At 39.0% G+C, this 21,778-nt stretch overlaps 1 protein-coding gene across 1 annotated transcript in view; it reads left to right on the top strand.

Moving 5' to 3' along the window:
• Window positions 1–3,042: 3,042 nt before the first annotated feature.
• Window positions 3,043–21,778, top strand: part of LOC131969794 (arf-GAP with Rho-GAP domain, ANK repeat and PH domain-containing protein 1-like) — a 61,206-nt gene continuing 42,470 nt past the window's right edge. Inside the window, exons 1-3 of the mRNA XM_059330998.1 lie at window positions 3,043–3,311; window positions 12,863–14,019; window positions 20,346–20,512. Coding sequence (XP_059186981.1) covers window positions 12,926–14,019; window positions 20,346–20,512 — 1,261 coding nt within the window. The 5' untranslated portion in view covers window positions 3,043–3,311; window positions 12,863–12,925. The remainder of the gene's footprint in view (window positions 3,312–12,862; window positions 14,020–20,345; window positions 20,513–21,778) is intronic.

A 21,778-nucleotide genomic window follows, 5' to 3' on the forward strand; every position in this document is an offset into this window, starting at 1 on the left:
ATTTTTTTCTTTCTCTGTGTGTCAGTGCCTTTTGCCCGGGTTGATGTCTGATGCTGCAGGTTTGCATGGTTGTGCTGATGCAAAAATGGGTTTGATCTGCTCTCCTTCACACATTCTTTCAGTGACAAACGCACACACATAACCATTGATTTAAAAACTGCACTGCCATGATTAGAACACCATGACATACAACCTATCGATGGACAGTTTATCTCTTTACTGGGAAAGTGCACATATGTGTGTGTTTATTTAGTTACATGCACCCATGCATTCGCACGTGTGCAGCATATGTGTGTACAGTGGCCTAGATCGGATTTAGGAATCCCCCAATCTGTTGGCATGGCAACTCTGAGATCGACTCAGCACCAAAGGGAGACAAAGGGATGGGAGCGTGCCTGTCACAGAAGAAGTGACTTATTGCAGAGTGTCTGCCCCTTCTTCCCTTCATGAAGGATTAGACTCAGCACATATATTGTAAATGCATCGCACGCGTAAACAGCAGTTCCCTCTGACTTGGGTTAATTAGATAACATGGCTTGAAGTATGGCTAAAGAACACATTAAATAAACACAAGATAAGAAATTATTTTAAAGTCCATGAAGCAATCTGTGTGTCTGTGAGTGCCTCAGTAAGAGGAACATAGCATTGCACTGTCAACACAATGCCTTAATATATATTCTTTGCATGTCATCCTCTCTGAGTGTTCCCTTTTTACAACATCCGCCTCTGCATATGCACCACCTAATAAAATATGAATGATGAAGGAAAGAGCATGTAAGAGATGCAAAAAAAATGAGGTGTATAGAGCCTTGGTGTTCTTTCCAACAGCTGCATTGACTGTTTATCTCTGGCCTTGTATCAACCCATCCATCCATCCTCAGAGTCTTAATGAGGCCCCTCGCTTGGCCATCATCATTACGTGCATGTGTGTGTGTGGTCAGAGGAAAAGGGCTGCATGTGTGTGCCAGTGGCATCCCTGTATTGTCTTCCACCCGCCTCCACAGCAGGAGGAGACGTATAAGCAGCATGGTGAACGGCATCCCTGTGTGTGTGTGTTTCTGCATATGTGTCACACTGCCACCCCCACAGCAACCCGGCCCAGCCTGGTGATGACTCATCACCACCACCACCCCTACCTCCTCCTCACCTCCTCTCGAGCTCCCTCCACCTCTTGTATTCTCCCCCTGCTTGGTTCCTCAATTTTCCCCTCTTTGCTGTTTATTTTTTATATCCTCTCTCCACGTGTTCATCCTCTCATCCATCCTTTCATCCAGTCCCCATCCAGGCCTCTCTTCTCCTTTGATCATTTTTTCTTCAATTCTTTTATCTCGCCCCATTCCCCCTTCTCCATCTTTTCTCTTCCTCTGCCCCTCCTGTCTTTCCCTCTCCCCCCTGTTTTTTTTCTTAATTCAAACCATTTGTTCACCTCCATTTATTCCCATCCTGTCTTCTCTCCAGTCTCCAGCTTGTTCATTTGTTCCTCCTTTTGCTTTCCCGTTTTTGCTCAACTTCTGCTCCCTGTTCTCTCACTGCCACTTTTCACCTTCTATGACCCGTGTCTTCCATCTGTCACCTTTCATCTCGTCTCCTTATTCCTTTTCCCATTTCCTTTGTCCGAGTCATGGATGGATTATTGAACCAGCACAGAACCACTGGCCAAATAGTGTCACACCTCCCCTAGAGATGCAAAAGGACTACATAAAAAGAGGCACAAAATAAGCAAAACAATTACAAGGAGACACAAAACTATAACAAAAAGGGGCTAAACATCTATAAAGTCTGTGTTTTTTGAGCTTATTTTTCTGGCACTGTCTCATTACCCCAAGTCAGAAGTAAAATGAGTAACATACTGCCGAGTCACTGACTTGTCACAGAGTCAATGTATTGTTCATTCAGGCTCCTAAAGGCTAAAATATTACCCTTGTCCTCACTAGATCTTTGGACCGACTGTAACATGAGGGGAGCCCAACACAATGAAACACATATGACACACACAGAAACAATGGCCAAACTAATCGGCATATTTCTCCTTCACCTCTTTTGACAGAACACATTACAAATGTTGCCTTTTTTATTCCTGCAAACAAACAAGTAGGGTTCATACATTTCCAATTTAATTTAGCTTAACTTTTATTGCATGCCAGGCAGCCTTACTTGCTCTCAGTTGCTTTCATCTTGCTGACTCGTCACTGTGGCTGAAATGCAATCAAAGGGATCCTCTTTAATAATTTAAGGTCTATTTACATGCAACATTCTCTTTGCTGTTTCCCTTTATTTTGTGCTTTATTCTATGGTGCCTTTTTGAAATCCTCTCCATCTATGAGGCTCAGTATCTTTGTGGTTAGTTGATGCCCTCTTCTGGTTCCTATGGGAGCTTACAACTAACGAATCAGAAGCCTGTCTGATACGAATGCCACATCATCGTCACCTCAGTACAAACGTCTGTTTAGAATTATATATTCTGGTCTCAGTGGTGACTGGATAACACCTGTTCATACCACCTGCTGGGCTCATGGACCGGAATGGACCCTATGCAATAAGCTACGTCTCATTTGACTTATAGGCTTTAGTAACTCTTTTGTTTTTAATGTTTTTTTTTATTGTGTGATTAAATGTGTGTAAATAGTTGTTTGTATTACTATTTAATTGTACACACACATATTGAAATCAATTGGTCAACATTATTGTTCCCCAAGGAAATTTAGGCTTATAAAGCAGAGTGTATGTTGAAATTACTGTGTGTGCTTTCTCATGTGTGTCTCGTTTTCAACAATGAGTTAATCATAAACGGTGTTATTGTTTTCTATAACAGTTATTTTATATCTTGTATAATACAGGGATTTACAATTTGGTATAGTATATAGCCTTATATTTACAAGTATAACCCCGTGGGAGCTGTAAATGGGAATTATGTGGGATAATATCTAGTTAAAGGGCATTTGCATGAAAACAAACTGGGCTGTCCAGTTTTTTTTCAGTGGTCACATGACGGCCGTACAGAGGGTTTTTTGCAATTTTGCTGCATCAAGTTAGCCATACCAATACCGGAAATACATAATTAATAGCTTTAAAGATAAAACGCTACATCATTGGGCGTCTATGTGTGTATTTAATTTGAAATTCACAACCGGAAATGGTCTACTTCCTGACTCTACCTTAACACTGGCTGCCTGTGAGTTGCTGCTGCTTCCCATCCGTGTGAAAAATGTTATCCGCTATTCTGCGTCGCAGTCGTGGCCGCTACTTTCACCTCGAAAACCAAACGGCAGCATTTTTTCAGCGTATTTAAACACCCGGCAAGACTTTACAAGGTAAGCGATAGCCACGACTTTTAAACTTTTTTTTTTCTAAAGAGAGGAAACTTTCCCAGAACAGCTGATAAGAATAGCCGCTAACTTAACAACATGAAACCTCACAAACGTGTGTTGTCTAGGTTACACTGACCGGTGGCAATAACTAGCTAAGCTTAAGAAAGTCACTGTTTTTGTGAATAAACCGACAACTGCTGAGACCATTTCTGCTTTTAGCAACTTACTAATTATTTAACTAACAATTCCCGACCTTCAATTGGTTATTGTAAACTTGTCAGAAGCTGTTCGGGTGTTTTTCTCAGGCTGCTCTAGTTTTTGTGTGGTAAAAGCTGAGAGGAAATGAACTGCCCACGACGGGGTTGTTTATCCCCAGTGGAATTCATTAATTTTAAGCCCGGTGCATGGGTGAATTGAGTGTTAAATCGTGAGAAAACATAAAGATGGAGTAATTTGGTCCCCATCTGTGGGGTTAGAGTTTATCATACGCCCTCTCCCCCCACATCATATATATCCTTTATTTAAACAGGTAAAAGTCTCGTTGAGATTAAAAAATCTCTTTTCCAAGAGAGACCTGGCCAAGAAATCAGCATGAAAAGTGACAAGTTACTACATTTAAACACAGTTAACATAAACAATACAATTAAATACAAATTCAGCCATCACAACAACACTGAAGGAGCCTCAAGTATAGAGACTCATAGGGAGCAGTCACACCGACCAAGGGAAATTATTTAATTATCCTTGAGAATCGATTTAAATTCACCGATTGTGATCAACTCAGACAATTTCAATTATTTTTGCAAATTGTTTCATGATAAAGGGGCGGCGTAACTAAAAGCTTTCTTAGCTTTTCATGAGTATGCTAACAGGTGGATTTGTGACAGGTGGTCATTCAGGCCCAGCAATGTCAGACCTAGAGCAGGGATTTATAGCTACACTTTTATACACAGGTAAAAGCAATACCACTCCAGCTACAGCAGATTACACAAACCCACTTAGCTGCTCAAGGCTGTTTTTCAGACGCTTGTTTCTGCTTTTTCTGCAGTCTAGAGAAGGGCACTTATATGTGGGGTTTGTTCAGACGTGATAAGATGTGATCAATAGTGAAACTGTGAATATGCTATCAGATAAGGTTATTAAGTGAAGTGGAAACTGCAAACGTGTTGTAAGTACAGCCTTGTAAGATATCCTTAGAATAGAGTCATTTTTGCATGACTTGCCTGCTCAATAGACCCTTACATTTTGTAAATATAATGGTTTGTGTCCAGTTTAGTGTTCTCACAGAAGTAGAGCCTCTGAACCATGAAAATAATATCTGCTCTGGTTTAACCGATGCTATTCTGCTGGCCCACACTTCCTTGCTAGTACAGTTACAGTTAATGAAACTGCATTAGAGAAGTTAACCAGCGCCGAGGACTTGCTGACCATGGATTAAATAACCTGTGTATCTTTTTAAAAAGCCACCAGTTAATTTCTCCAAATGGCAACACAAAACTGACTCATATAGCCTAATGTTATTTTTGGGAGACTGGCAAGAGTAGCTATCAAACAGAATGGCACTATGACCCTGTTTTGTCCTGTAGTGGAAACTCCGTATTTGGCATGTGCACACTGACAGCCACAAAATGTATTGTAACAGGATGTCGTTTATCAAGGCACTGATATAAGTATCTCTCTATCCCTCAACATGTGTTTTTTTTGTGTGACTACCCGTACGAGAAACACGCTATGCTAAATTCAGCCAGTTTAAATTCTCAATGCACTTGTACTGAGGATGTAAGCTTGACTTAATATCCGTTATTGACATCAAGTTGCAGCTAAAAGCTTTGTCCGTCTGTCCCTGTCTCTGATTTTCTTTATCCCTTTTGTGTCTACCACTTTTTTTGTCTTTCATCTCTCCCTCTGTTTCCCACTTCGTCTGTCTCAACACTCACATGATTACTTGCTGCTGAATCACTCTATAATGAGGTGAGAGGAGGAATATCTCACTGGATCAGAGGACGCGTTAAGCAGTCTGGCTGTAAAATAACACTGACTAAATGGAGGGACTGTACAATTTCATAAGGGAAGAGAACATATCACTTGCGAATGAATTTATATGTCTTGTGAAAATGAGATTAGCTTGACACGGAACTCATATGATTATTTTATTTCACAGAGACTCAAAGTTGTTTCTGAAAGATGTAAATGTAAATACTTTGATCTCTTCAATCTTTTCCACCCAACTGTGAGCGTACATTACCATTGTGAGACACAGCCATACACTCATTTTAGTGCACCCAACATAAACTAATAAAGTATAATATATATATAAACAGTTCCGCAATAAATCCTGTGTTTATGAGGCATGTCATTTCCCGTTAAGTTGAAACTGTTTTAGAGAGGTGTCAAATGAACTTTAAGACCATTTTTGGGGATGTTTGTTGATGCTGTTGAATAGAGAAAGTCTACATTGTAGACCAGATATTCAAAGCACTTCTCTTTATATCTCAGTGTAATTCATCAACATTTTGTAGGATTTCTTGGTACATTTTTCAGTCAAAGTGGTGTTATTGTGAGGCACTTTTTTTTAAAGCTGTTCTTGATGATATATATGCATTATTTCTAACATCGGAGATGAAAGTTTTCTGAAATCTATGTTGATGTGCTGTCAGAGTCAAAACATTGGATCCATCTTTTGTGATAATAGACTTCATGAAAAGGCTTATGTGAACCTTTAAGTTAGTGTGCTAAAACATGGAAAACTTTTTCATTCTTTCTGTATTTTTCTGCAGTGACTTAGGGACTGGACAGTAGAAAGAAAACAACATTAAGTCCACACCTATTCTGCTGTAAGTTTGTGGTATGCACAGTTTGTGCTTGTGGTAATATCGGCTCAAGTCAACCATGAGAGAACCATGAGAGTAAACATCCTGACTCCAGGAACTTCATACTCACTAAACTCAGATCATTGTTTTTTGTCATAGGCAAATGACTTTGGTGCCATTAAGGGATTCACAGGTTGGTAGTTTATGGTGGGTTACCACTGGGAACAGCCTCCTGTAAAATGTTGAACCCTGAAGAGTTTAAGGCAAGTGTGTGCTCACTCACACAGGCTTGTTCACTAAAGGACATTGTTCAGATGCATTTCTTTACTGGCAGGACTGAGTCACTATTCAGTTCTAATTGAAAGTGGGCTAAAAGCAGCAGTGTGTCTGGTGGTGAACACATGAGTCATGTTCCGTGTGTGGGTGTGTATGTGTGTGTGGGTGTGTGAGTGTGTGTGCATGTATGTGTTTTTCAATGATCCCCATAAGGTCAACACCTTGATAGAAATTTTAAGGTTTGCAGAAAATTCCGCTACCCAACCACTAGTCCCAGGGAAGCATCGAGTGAATGAAAAATGTTCATGAATTTTTGAAATTTGACATGTATAGATGGAAGCATTTTTGTCAGCAACAAAGTGAAGTTAATGTGAGCAAAAATTGTGACGATTGAATTTTGGACTTGTATGTATAAGATTGTGACAAACATGACCCCAAATGAATGCTAACTTGCTCTATCAACAGAGTACCACGTATCAACAGAGTACCAGATGTCATTGTGGGAGTCTGTGTTGAACCACAGACAGAGTTTCATAAATGGTGAAAGCTTATCTCATCACCGCTGAGTTGATATTGTGTTTTTGTATATCTCTTGTAGTATAGGAAATTATGCTAATCCTTTCACTTTTTCAACACCACATATCAAAATGTGCTCACTCAAACAACAATACGCCTGTGCCTTTGTAACAGCATGATTTTGGTGCCAGTGTGTCAATCTCAAAATATTGCTGTATTGATTGTCTGTCCTGCTCCCTGTGGTTTCGGCACATTTTAAATAATGCATGGGGCTCCAGCCTTCAATTGACTCTCACACAGTAATCTTCTTACTGTTCTATACTTTTCTTTTTTTGAGAAATAATTTATTTGTTGTTGAAATAAATGAGACAATGTCGTAATACTAAATTGTAGGAATGTCACATAGAAGGATGACTTTCCCTGTCTTTGTTTTACAATGGTATTTTTGTTGAAGTCATTCAGTACGGAGGTTTTAAATTCTCTACATTTGTAGTCTGTTGGTATGTGTTCTACATCATGATTGCAGATAACCAAATCTCATTTCCTTTCACCTGATGCTTGTGAGAAATTCATTAAGAATTTGTTTTTGAGTATTTCCCCAAGACTACACAGTAGAGGAGTTGTATGTAGAAGAGACAGCTGAACATACATTTGTAGACAAATATCACATCATCATTAAGATAATGTATGAATGTGTCAGTACAAATATAATTTACAGCATGACACAAGTCATGTGGTCAGTGTGTTTGTAATACACAAAGTGGGTATGTCATGACGAAAAACTTTGCTATTATTGCATTTCACCATTGTTTGTGCTATTTAACCAAAGTCCAAAATTAGGCACAAAGCAGACGGTGAAATTTCCATTTGCATCATAATGGATTTTTTTTTTGCCAGCTTAGAAGTCAGTATTTATTTATTTAGTGTGTCTGTAGATCTGCAGCTAAGGCCATATATTTAAATGCACCTCGGCTAACAACATTTTGAACTCAATTTCTTTTCACAACTCCATATATTTCATGCTACCATAAAACATATATTTCTCACGTTAAGTCAATACTGTATCTGCTCTGTTTCCATAAGAGATAATTTCATAATGATAGCCAAGACAAGTTTATTTCAACCTTTGTTTACTTGAACAGATTTTCATTGGGTCAAGTGTTTAAATATACTCTCTGAGCAAATGCTGCTGACATCCTATTTGTCTGCTGTGGTTAAAGTTGGGAAATAAAATGCATATGGATTTTTGATGAATTAGATTTTTTGAGAAATATTCAAATAGTTTTATCTTCAATTTTATTTTAAAATTTTCATTGCAGGGAAACCTATTACATTTAAAATAACCTTCCAATGACAAACAAGTGCATGTACGCTAATATTGCTTACACCGTACCCAGGCTTATTTACATTTATCCTAGCTCTCCTCAGCTGTATCACTAATTAAGCGAGGTAGTATGCAAAGACTCTGGCAGTGGAATTAGAATAAAGGTCACAGTCATTACTCGTCATAGCAGGTAGCCTAGTAAAGAAATGTGAAAGGTTTGAGAAATACCTTCTTAGCTTTGTGTCATCTTGTCACTATAGATGTTATGTACGTAAAAAGAGCAGGAGACAAGCCAGTCATGTGATTTTGGTGTCTTATATTGCTGAGTTCTCATAATAATTATAATTTGTTCAAGTTTGTTAGTCCTTTTACATTTCCTTGCACTGTCTGAGGAAGTACTGAATGCAAAGTTGGTCTAGAAGGTAAGCAGAGTTGAATCTGACGTCACCCAGCACTGAGAACAGAGAAAATGGAACATCCTGGTTATCTGTTTGTATGTCAAATTGAAAGGGGATATGAGGCCTGAAACACAATTTCAGAGGCCCCCCCTGCTCAGGCAACTTTACACACACAATGTTATTAGGTGAGCACTTGTTTTGGAGAGTGCAGCCAGATTCGACCAGTAGGCCCCCACCAAGCGTTTCCCTCCTTCGTGTGTGTGTGTGTGTGTGTGTGTGCGCGCGCGCGTGTTTGTGTGCGTGTGTGTGCGTGTGTGTGCGTGCGCTTGCTTGCTTGCCTAGGCAACAGAATGCCCCATTGTGAAGGCAGCACAGAGACTCTGTTATTGGCAGCTTTCTGAGTGGGAGGGAGGGAGCGCGGAGAAGGATGGAGAGAGGGAGAGAGTGGAGAGATAAATGAATTGAAAGTGCAGACAGCAAAATGCTGGTTGGAAACTGCAGAAAATAAAATACAAAGCTCAGGGAAAATGAGGTTAGCAGTGGATTAACAGATACACTGACTATACAGAATTTATGAAGTACCCACAGGTTTCTTTAATTTTATGAGAGTTCAGGTGCAGAGATGAATCTGCTCTTTGTTATCAAGTAAAATTGTTTAGCCTAACAGACCAAAAACAAAAGGCCATAGGTTTGAACTATTTCACAGACTGTAAATACCAGAGGGAAACTGGGGTTTTCTAGCATTTCATCATACCCAAGTGTACACTACAAGTTATAATGTCTTATTTATACACATGATGGATATCTGGCAGTTCACACACATAATAGCAAATACATGTCCAGTTTTCACTGGATAGTGTATGTTTGAACAAACCAAAAATTATTTCCACCAAAATGACTATAAGAGATCGAATTGATATCAGTCTTCTGCCTCTGCCAAAAGTGTTGCCGACTGTGAAAACTTAAGGTTGAGTCAAGACTTGCTACATCCTGTAAAGTTCATCACCGACACTGGGCTACTTTCTGTGAAAATGTAATTGGTTTTCCTATGTTTACAACTGCATCTCCTGAGTTAGATCATCCATTTATTTATTTCATTTGTGTATTAGTTTAATTGTAAGGAGCAATGCACAAAACATTGTAAGAGTTTTTAATAACATAACACATAATAACATGATACAGATGTATCTCATATATTTCTTCCTTGGGATTTCTTCCCAAGGCCCCTTCCTGTTCCTGGATTGGCTTAAACACTAACATGGTATTTCCTCCTGATAAGAATATTGAGCTGATTTTGCTGGGTTCTCTACATGATTGCTCATTTGATTTGATTTGACAAACAAACAGTAAAACAAATGAAAAAATATTCTCAATGTTTTTATAATCTTGGAGATATTTTAATGAGACTCAGAGATGATCTGACCTGCTTTTATCTTGTCACATCTTGATTATTGCAATAGCCTTTTCACTTAAATCCCAAAAACTTTTGAGCGGCTACAAAGTGCAGAACTCAGCTGCTTGACTTTGTACCAGAGCCAAGAGGCGGAACTGTGTGTTATTTTACCAGAAGTATTTTCATTAGTTTTTCTCATCCTCTGTATTAGCATTTAACATGCGCCTCTTGAGTCAGCCAGCCACGCGCATGCACACACTGACACACAAGGCTACTTCAGGGCTTTTATGGACCAAAGTGCGCGGTAGAAAAAAAATGTCTGGTCAAATCTTTTTTATGTGTTCATATGTACTTTTTGCATTGTGTGTGTGCGTGTGTTTAGTTGATGAGTAACTCTGCAATGATGGCTGAATACCAATCAGGCTGTAATTCATTGTGTTTCTGAAGAGTTCCTCAAAACAAAAATAGGAACTGGGCAAGATCAGAGAGCAAGAGTCACCCTGTCCCTCTGCTCTGCGGTCTCTGCCCTGTTTTGAGGAAACATTTGACAGGAAATGTAATACCCTCGTTTCAACATACTCACTCACTGGTTAATAGAGTGTCTCACACTGGATAGTTGGGGTTATTGTGAGCTCGCTACGTCTTCGCTGCCTTCACTTCTTGCTACCAAATGAAATCAGGTCTATGTGATATATTTATTATTTACTATCTTGCATGATCTGTTGCTAATCAGGCAGATAATGCGTACGTGTAAGATTTATGTGAGGTGAAAGAACATACTGTCAACTTTTTTTTCTTTATTATAGTTACACTTCAAATTTTCAAATTTAAGATCGACCAAAAGGTTGCATTGACTGTTTACATGACATCATATGTAAATATTTAGCAGCCTGTTTCCTGTCGAATTTAGACAGTGAAGGTTCTTGTAATAAGTTAATGCAAAACCAGCATAAACTAACTACTAAATAATTGTTGCGAGTGCAGTTATGCCCTAAATTAATAAGACTTGACCACCTACGTATCCCTCAGTATTTTAAATAAATTGTATCTAACTTCCTTTTATGAATAAAAAATAGTATGGACATATTACACAATTTAGTAATTTCCTATTTTTTGACAAAATGCATCTTAATTAAATGACACTGCAAGATTGGGTCCACCGCTCACCACAAATAAATATATTGCATACACTCCTCTTGTTACTCAAAGTTAAATTCCACTAAAGCCCCTTTATCTTTGTTGAAAATATTTCAAATGTTTTAAACAAGTACTTAACACTAGCAACAGTCATCATGTGGAGTGATAATTACTGTATTTAGGTAATTAGGTCAGTGGACCTTGTATTGAGCTGGATTGACAAAAACTTGCAATCAAATGTAAATTTGCTTGTAATTGTCGACTTAGGTACATCAGGCGCCTTGGTACAAGTGGTATTCAGTGAAGAGGCTCTAAAATTAAGCTATGTGTTTGTGTAGAGGAAAGACTGTTTGTGGCTCTTTCTGGGGAATCAGCAACTTCCCTTGTGGTCAAAGCCGAGACAGAGTTAAAAAAACGTTGTGAATACAGTAGCTGTTTGATTAATAACTTTAACAGCAAGAAAATAGCTTTTTTGTAAGTAAAGATGTTCCCCTGTCAAAATTCATCATAGCTTTTTTCCCTAATTTCAGTTCATGCATCACAGAAGTCCTCTCAAGATGTTTCTTACAGTCAGGAAGGTCTGCATCATGTGAATCAAGGCAGCTGGTACTGCCTGCTGTTTGCTAATCAAGGCCTGGCATTGTGAATCATCTGCATGTGAAAACTTCAAAAAGAAATCCTCATGATTTACTTTATTCATATCCTAAACCATAGAGCATTAGAAAACTAAAACCTAGCATGAATGGTACCTTAAGAGAGTGCTAATGGAAAAGGATGGGCATGCCTCGTGGGAAGCTGATCTCGATTCTACTTACGCAGCATTCAAGTGTGTGTTGGAGAGATGTAGAGAGAATTGAGTGTTTCTGTGTGAACGTGCTGTGTGTGCCAATACTTGTTGTGTCAATTACACTTCCTTCCAAAGTGGCCTGATGTGTGATAGTGCTAAAGTACTGGCTGTGTGTTGGCTGCTTTAAAGGAATAATCATCAAGTGTAATTGTGTCTGTATGCATATATAGCAGTGAGATGTGTTTGCCTGTGTAGCATATCAGATAGGTAATACAGGCCTAACAGCAGTTTCTTTCTAAGTCACTTAAATAAAATATGATAATCTAACCTGAGCAGTGATCTGAGCCGTTTCAATACACAGTTATTTTATGCGTTCAAGCTGTCTGTAGACATTAAAGTGAGAAGAGATGCTTATCAAAATGACTAAACTGCTTGGAAATCATACTGTCAAGGCATTAACACAACTTCCTCTTTTACTGAAGTGGCAGGCACCCACCCTGACAACAGTTTATCACAGTCAGCTTCGACACTGCTGTTTATATTCTACAAATATGGCAGACGCTTGGATGTGTGCTGTTTTTGTCTTGTTCATCATCATTATTTGTCATTCATGAAGAAGAATATTTTTGTTGCACTTTTTGCACCACAATATATTTCCCAATGTAGGTTTTCTCAGAATAGTACAGTATGCAGGAAGTATTTTTCATCATCTGGTCTATATTCAGACTAATGTGACGAACAGTGATCCATTTTTAGGAACTAAAACAAAGTTTTCAGTTTAAATCAGGGAAAAAGGAGCTGGTGTATGCTTTTCTTTAGTTGTTCCTCCTGAAACCTCCTTATTATACGAGTTATATCCTTGAATGGATGCAGTGCCTTTATGTGATACTGTTCTTGTTTTTCTCTTCTACAGGTTGTGTGAGCCATGATCTGAGTTGTCTGCATTTTCTCTGTGGATGTAGACTCGTCCTCCTACATGCTGCACTCACACACATCAATCATGTCTCAGTCTGAATCCTGTTCGACTGTGTGGGACTGGTTATGTGTTCTTCGTCTGGAGCAGTATTCAGAAGCATTTCGGAGTGCCGGGCTGGCAACGTTACAACAATGTCACCACCTCACACCAGATCAGCTGGAGCGGATGGGAATCACCTTGCCGGGTCACCAGAGACGCATCCTGGCTAGCCTCAACAAAACACATGTTAACAGTGACACACCCTCTGATACACACACTCAGCTAGCACAGTCTGAGAGAGATCAGAGATTGGAGGAACCGGGACATGCCAAAGTATTGCTTAGAGAAAGACCCGTGCCTGTCCCAGTGGAAGAAAAACCTGTCCTTAAGGAAAGGGAGCAAAGCGATGGAAAGAGACCTACACCCAGGGAAAGGGAAAAACCTGTACCCAGGGAGAGACAAGTGCCCAGGATGAATGAGGACAGTGGAGAAGAAGGAGAAAAGAAGCCAGTTCCTGGACAAAGACAAACAGCACCTAAAGGAGGAAAAGAAGAAGAGAGGGATGGAGGTATAGATGGAGAGAGGGAGAGGCCTGTGCCTAAAGAGAGGACTAAGTTTCGCTCTAGTGCTACAGTGGAGTGTGACCACAACCTACTTGTCTCTCCATCTTCTGACACCTCTTTACCCCCTGTGCCTCCACGAAGCACCCCCAACTGCCCTCCACAACGATTCACCTCTCCCCTGAGCCCCTCACCTCCTCCTCGAGCCCCCGCCTCCCCAAAACTGGACAGACATGCAGTTAAAGCCCCGGCAGTACAGAGCCGATCTGGTTCCCAGGGTTCCACCCCAACCAGCACCCCTGCCCATACCCCCACACATGCACCACTGCAGCCTCCCAGCTTCCCCTCCGCCCTACCTCGGCCTCAGACATTAGTCATTCAGCCACCTACCCACCACCTGAGTGGCGATGAAGGAAAAGCTTCAACCGTCTCCCCCACTGCTTCCCACAGCGATGAAATAAATGCTCCACCTCTCCCCCCAAAAGCAGGGGTGTTACCTAAAGGCCCTCCACCAGTCCCACAACGGTTCCCTGTACAGTCACCGAGAACTCACAGGTAAGACTGCTATTTTTAATGGATGTTTATGTAGCTTTTAATGACTGTTTGCAGTTTGTTATTTCACTGTCTTTTAGAATACTCAGGTTTAAGGTAAAATTACACTTTGTGACACGTATGTGAACGAAGGTGGAGTAATGGGGTGTGACCGATCCTGTCCTTTTTTGTGGATCTAAGTGTGGAGTTTGTACACTGCTAAAAACATTAAGCTTACCAAGTATTTTCTTTTTATATTTAGCAATAATATCTTGTAATTCTATTGTTTTGAGTATAATTTATCTACTGACCATAACTTCATGTGCTTATTTAATTATTATTATTATGTGCTTATGTTATGTTATCTTATCGTTTAAAGACTTCTTTTTAGGATTAACATTGTTAGCTTTTTCATGCTTTTCAAGCTATTCAACTGTTGAATATGGTGAGTTTTTACCTAAAATATTGGTTCCAGTTGAGAGTTTTAGTTGCATGTAGTTCGAATGCTATTTCAAAAGCATTTTCTACCACCAAAACATGCTCTTTTCAAGTATTGCTGGCTTATTTTAATGTTACTACGGTTGGGCTGTTTAAGCCACAATTGCTCAAAATAACTATATTTGAATTTATTTCAAGACATCATTGGTTTTTTCCAGTGCCTATGTTTTTTTTACTTATTTAAAGAATTCTTACAAAGAAAAAATACTTACTGCACTGGCAGATAATTTTACTTGTTTCGAGCATGTATTTGCTTAATTCTAGTTATTTATTTCTTATTTTTTGTCAGTTGGTTTTTGCAGTGTAGTGTTTTCCCTCTGGTTTAGTCTCTTTTTACACAAAGAAATATCCAAGTGAGCCAAAATGCAACACTACAAACCACATGAGAACGTTCACTCCGCTTCTTGGGTCAGATGTGTCTGTGGCTGCAGCAAAAGTGAATAAAGGTTCCACTGTTCTGGCTTGTGCATATTTCTGAGCAAAACATTACAATTTTCCAGCTAGCTGCTACTTCTGCATGTTCTGCTGCATCCCAGAATGCAAAGCACACCTAAATTCAGGAGCTCTTTAACTCAAACTTGCACAGTACACCTGGTATTTGGACTGGATTGAAGACTGATTACGTCTCCATCACAAAATAACTGTTCTAGAGTTAGTTTGGGATTAATCTAAAAAGGACTCGGTACGGTTGTCTGATTCACACTGCAGTGTGATTAAGGTGCTCACACCGACCCAAACCAACCAAGGGGGAAAAACGAGTCTAATTTAACTAGGCTTAAAAGTGCTGTTCTAAAACTGCACTAAAACTACTTTTCTTTTTCTTTGACATGGCCTGTATCTGTCATTTACAGAGGCACACAGGCTGTCACTCTCCCCTCTCCTGTGTTTTAAATGGACCCATCCTCTCTGCTCTTGCAGGACGAGGGTTAGGATTTTAGTTATTCCCTAAAAACATTTGCATTTTCCCATTTTGTACTGTGTTTGTGTGTTAACATTGAGTGGAAGACTATTTAAAGAGTGAGTTTTAGCAATATGTGGTCCCTCTGAGAGTGTGAGGGTTCTGCATTGAACGTGCAATGACAAAGAATAATGTGAATGATTGTTAGTCGTGTCTATAATTGTGTATTGGAAGATATATTGAATTCAGAACTGGTTAAGAATCTTATCTCTGTAAATGCTTATTACTGCAAATTCATAGAGGATTGTGCTGCCACCTGTTGGACAAAATGGAAAAATGCATCTCCTGTCTACTTCAGCAGCAGTTTAGACATCAAATGTTATTTGTGACTTTTAAACACTTCCTTAAATTAAAATTAGACACTTCCTGAAACTGAAAGGCCGAATCACATTAACTGAAGAGGTGAACCTAAAGCTCAGTAGCCTGTCAAGTACAGAAATATATATGTGAGCAAGACCTTTTGAGTGTACATCTATGAGCAAACTCAGTCTGATCTGTGAGACTGTAGCCTCTAGTCTTGTGGTTGCTTATACTATACCACATGATGCATGTGCATGTTTTCAAAGGCCCTGTGGTGACCATTTCTTAAATACCATATTTCATATTGTATGTAATAGCCTGCTTTTTGCAGGGTTTAAATGTTTTGCACAGGTCGTATTGTTTTTGCATGTTTATCTCATTGTGCACATTGATGTGTTTGCAAAATTGTGGGTCTGTAAAACTGCCCTTTCCCTTAAACAGCTGACTGTTTCTCTTTCTACTTAGTTTCACTGATGAAAGTGTAGCAGTCATTTATGTCACTGTTTCTGTACTTCCTAGTGATAGCAGACAAAATTAGCAGATCTTTCTGTTTCTCAACACCAGTAAGGGAAAATAAACCTAAGCTGTGCCGAATGAGCAACATGAGCATGTTGTCTGTCTGCGTTTTTAAAGGGAAACTAGCTGCAGAAAGAGGGAGGAAGTTATAATGGAGAACAACATGGAGGGGTTCAAAACTCCCATCCTCATTAGCTTCAGTCAGTGACACAGGGAGAAAGAGAGAGTGAGAAATGAAGAGGGAGGATAACAAAAGTGATTTGTTACCAGGAACTACCTTCAGACTTTTTCTACTCTCTACCAGCTCACATTCACACGCTCTCTTGTCACTTTTTGTTGTCACTCTCTTGTCGCTCTCTTGTTTCCTCGTCACTATGCTTCATTGCCTCCTCCCATCTTTTGGTTAACTGGTCATTTCCTCCTCCTTTTTTTTCCCTCTCCTCCGATTTGTGTGTGTGATTAAGACTGTTGTATCGTCATGGAAGTGGACTTCTTTTGAACATGTCGTGACAGGTAACATTGATACAAATCATATCTCTGCATGTCTCTTTTCAGTTGCTACTTGTTTTAGCATGCGCTCTCACCATCTAATCCCCCTCCCCAGTGTGTCAGTGTTTCAAACAAGGAAGCCTTTCTGTTTTGCTGTCTTCATGTTTTCGGCTGTTACACTTATTTTCAGAGAATAGAGGACTAGATGCTGTTGGTCCTCCAAAGGTTATTCTGTTTACTTATTTTATCTTGATCAGTGTGGGGTACTTTCATGTTGTAATGTTCCTGTGTGAGATCAGATATCACTGGGGCTCGACACGTTTAGAGGACTCACACCGGTATTCACCTGAATTTCTGTGACGAATACAAAAAAACAGTATGACAGGATTTTACAAAGGCATCACTGGTGTTTTTTTTTGTCATGGAAATCAGGTGTTTTCTGTAAGGACAACTGTGCTCTTAGCTTAACTGTTAGCGCTCACTTTTAGCAATCACATACTGTTATTCAGGGGTTATAAGAAATGTACATTGGCAGTTTATTACAGCATAGAATGGCTTGGTCCTGAATGCCAACTTGCTACATTTTGTTTGTATTTAAGATTATGTGTTGTATTTAACACATATGCTATCTTAAATTGCCTCTCAGCTATCAGCACAACTAAAGGGTCCATTAGCTATTGTGTTGAAAGCAGCGGTCATTGTTTCTTCAGCCTATTATCTACAAGTTAACAAGGGCAGGTTAAATATAACGTTTAGCTAGCTGCCCCACTCACAGCACTCTTCCTCTGAGAGAAAGGAGGAACTGTGTCAACAGGTCGGTTTCCCGTCATTGTGTATAATTTTATACTTTGTTATTACACAGAGCTTATGAATAGAATATATATTAAGAGTCTAGTTTTTTTTAGGTATGGCTTTCTACTTCATTCATAAATTAGTTTCTTGTGCTGGAACTGAAGTCAGTGAAAAAGCAGAGTCATTTGTTCACAGTGGATTGTGGATGTCCACCTAATAATATATAATATAATTTAGGCTGTGTATATTATATAAATGTGGGTATTTTGGCAGCTAATGCAGACATGACATATTGCCATCCTTAAATAAGAACTTCAGATGAAACACAATTAATTTTTTTCTTGATTCTGCGGTCCAACAGCCAGGACATCTAACTGTGATGAGGCTGTCTCTAAAGTATGTTAAACTGATGGTCAGATACAGTCACATGGTTGTTGAGCTTTTGTGACATTTCCTTCATCTTTCCTGTTTCCCATTTTGACCTAAAAAAACCAGTAACTGTTTTCTGCTAGTATTTCACTCCGGCACAAATACAACCCTGATTCCAAAAATCAGGGTTGTATTTGTATAAATAAAATATAATGTCTTTGTACAGTTAAAATTAAATGTATGTTAAGAAGGATAAGCAAATGGTTGCATGGTGTTATATTTACGTTTTAGACAGCGTCCTATTTAAAAAAAAAAAAATCAGGATTATACTTTTGATATCCTAAACTAAAGATTCGTGTGAAAAAACATAGTGACATGTTTGTGACGTTTGGTCTTGAGCTGTTTGCTGTAACGTGTGACTAATATGTCTATGATCATTGTGACTGTAACAAGAAGGAAATTTACAAAAGAGGGAGGAATAAAGAGGAACTTTCACAATACTGGATGGATTTAAACCCGGCCTGTGTGCTCACTCCAGAATTTCCCGTCAGCATGGGCCTGCGTGGCCATATAGGCTGTTCAACATTAGATAATTTAATTAATTAAAAAAAAATTGAGGTTAGATGTCATTATGACTAACCCTAAGAGTAACAAAAAGTATAATATAGTAGTAAAAATATTAACAGTAAACAAGGCAATCAGTTGAAAAACAAGCAGCAAATATGCTATATCGTGTGACTATAACATTCTTTTCATGCAATATACTGTGGCCTATGCATGTGTTACATAATAGTAACATGTGACTTTGAATGAAGGATGTTGAAAGTGCAATTATTAGTAGCCAAAAATTAACAATGTAAGGGATATTTTGGGATAACCCAATTATATGAAGTTAGATCTAAGGCATTGTGCTTATGCACATTGTCTTCACATTCAAAACCACATCGGTAAGGTTGGTGCTTTTTCAGTTTATTCATATGTCCATGCAAAGCAAAGGAAACCCGAGCGATGCACGATGTCTGATGAATCAATGTGTAATTATCTTGTAATATCAGGCCTACTGGCCCTGTCAGTCATATTGTTATTATTTCAACTAAATGTGCACATTGCACAATATATGAAGTAGAAATGAGTTATCCCAAGTGGAGTTAAAATATCTCAAAGTGTTGCTCACAATTCAGGGTAAGATGGTGAATGAGATCAACCCAGAATTTCCTGGATGGATTATATTTGACCTGGGAACAACATGGGATCCTCCGGGTAGAGCTAGAGTAGCTAGGGAGAGGTACATTTTAGATAATTTGCGTATCAACATAACCCAATGAGAAGAAGCGTCAGACAATGGATGGATGGATGGAGGCGTTTATTGTAATAAGTGATATTATGGGTGCATATTTTTATGTGTGTCATGATAAAGGTATAACCATGATATTTAGAAAAAGAAATCCTAAAATCATGCTTTTAGTGCTAAAAACTACAGAGAAATAATTACTTCATATCAGGAGTGCCTTGGTTTTCATGAAACATAACAAGCCATTAACTGTATTTTTATAGCTTTCTCGGAATCTACAAAAAGCAGGTTAACCGGTTCGTGGTAGATGTCATAACCCCAGAGTCACTGGAAATTACAAATGATCTTAATAAACAGGGGCAGAGAATGTGTTTCACCATCCCGTCACTTGAGAAAGTTTTGAAAGTTTTTTAATTATTTTGGCATATTGCATACATTTTGACATGGGTGTAAAAAGGACATGAGCTGTGCGGTGTTCTCTGTGCAATCTGTAAATAGCAAAACATGGTAATGACAGTAATAGAAAGTGTGGGCGGTTTTGTCATTGACCGTTTTTCACTACAGTATGTTGTACATCTGGTGTACCGACACATCTCTCATGCTCACATGTACATGTGTTTACAGCAGAGCCACAGGTATGCCATGCTTACATGAAGATAGGATCTTGCAGGGTGAGGCAGGTTCAGACTTGCTGCTTAAACCAGAAGCGGAGAGAAAACAGTCGGAGTGAAGCCAGTTGACCACAGTTCTGGGATCAATTCTTTTATCACTGAGGAAGTCAGAGAAGCAGTCAATGACGTAGACTAGATTTTTTTTTCTATCTTCATATAGTTCGTAGAGATTTATAACTTAACTGACCAGCAGCTTTGCGCAAGTTTGTTGCCTGCAAGTCTTTTTTTGTAGGAGGTGCCTGGGGTAAAATCTCAAATGCTTTTTTCTCTTCGTGGAATGAGAAAACACAAGACAGGAGGGGGGTTGTCAAAGGGAGAAGGACTTTCTTCTGAGGATCAGAGGATATATAGAATCAGCCATCTGCGCCGGATCTTCACCTGATCTCCGATTACTGTGGTGTCTTAGGACTGCTCTCCTGCTCTCCAAACCTGACATTGACATGTCCTGTAACCCTTTACCCCCCAGCCCCTCTCCCACCAAGACTGTCGCTGATGAGATCCAGAAAGAACAAACTCCACAGGTCCCACCTCGCATCAGGACACCCCAAACTCTAGAAGATGCACAGCAGTCAGCTCAACCTGAAGCTCAGCCAGCTCTGCCTGTGAGAAGAGTCCCCCCACCACCTGAGCCCAGTAAGTAGCAAAATCAGCATATACAACTTTTTTTGGAAGTTTAATGCTTTGATTAGATAGTGATAAAGATGGCACAAAAAGAGGGTGCAAGGTGGGTTAGGGTTAGCTACAAAGGTCCCCAGCCCTATTTAAACTGGGCCCTATGGTTGGTGTCATAACCCCTGAGTCACTGAGAATTATTAATTATATTGAACCTACATTTATATGTATTTCTGATTTAAAAAGTCAATATCTGCAAGAATAGAATCAAATAGAATAGAGTATCTTTATTTTCATTGTGACAAGTACAACAAGATTTAAAAGTGTCATATCATTTGTGCAACATGTAAAATCAATCATTAAAACATATAAATAGAAGCTGCTAAAAAACAAACAAAAAAAACAGATACCCATCACTCATGCACACACAATTGTACATTCCATTGCACTGGTCCCTTATTGCACATTAAATGCTTTTTTGAGGATTGAGTATGGTGCCTGCAGTTAGATAATCTGTAATAATTTTGACGCATGGCTGTAGCCTCACAGTGAAAGTAACACTCTCACTCTCATTGTAAATGTCATGTGAATTATTATAAATTACAACACTGCAAACACTACAGCTTCCTTATTATATACCTTATTCATTGTGAGTTGAAGTTGTGAAGTAGTGTGGGATAATTAGAGATGTTGTCTTCACCACCATTACTGTCATTGCAGTCAGTGACTTTTTGTGTTGAAACGTTCTGAAGGTTTTTATTAGGGGCTGTACTGTACGCAAAACAAATGGACTAGCTGATGTTAAATCAGTAAAGACACAGATAAAGATGTTTCAGTGTTTCTCTGACACTATTCAGGAGACAAAGGATGTCTCGGGACCTCAAGCCAAGCTGCCACTAACTCTGCTCTCTCTGATAACTTAAGATCCAATAACTAAGATTCTTAGTTAATAAAAAACAACCAAGTTCTAAAAAGTGTATCACAAAAATGTGGCTCAAACTGTTTAAAAAGTCAATTACAACGCCGGCGCATGCACAAAGGGGACATTATGTATTTCTTTAGGTTTAAAAAAAAAAATCGGATAATGTAAGTACAACTCAACAAAAACATACACTACAGGCCAAAAGTTTGGAAGCAACTTAAACTTTCTGTTCACAATGGCTTTCTTAAAAATCAGTATGGATTCTTTGGATTTTTGGATGTGTTTACTGCATGATTATACTTTACCCTTATTTAATTGAACCATTTTCCTCAATTTACCTTTAGGTATACATTGATGTTACCAGA

This window comes from Centropristis striata, chromosome 4 (genome assembly GCF_030273125.1).
Source record: "Centropristis striata isolate RG_2023a ecotype Rhode Island chromosome 4, C.striata_1.0, whole genome shotgun sequence".
Lineage (NCBI taxonomy): Eukaryota > Metazoa > Chordata > Actinopteri > Perciformes > Serranidae > Centropristis > Centropristis striata.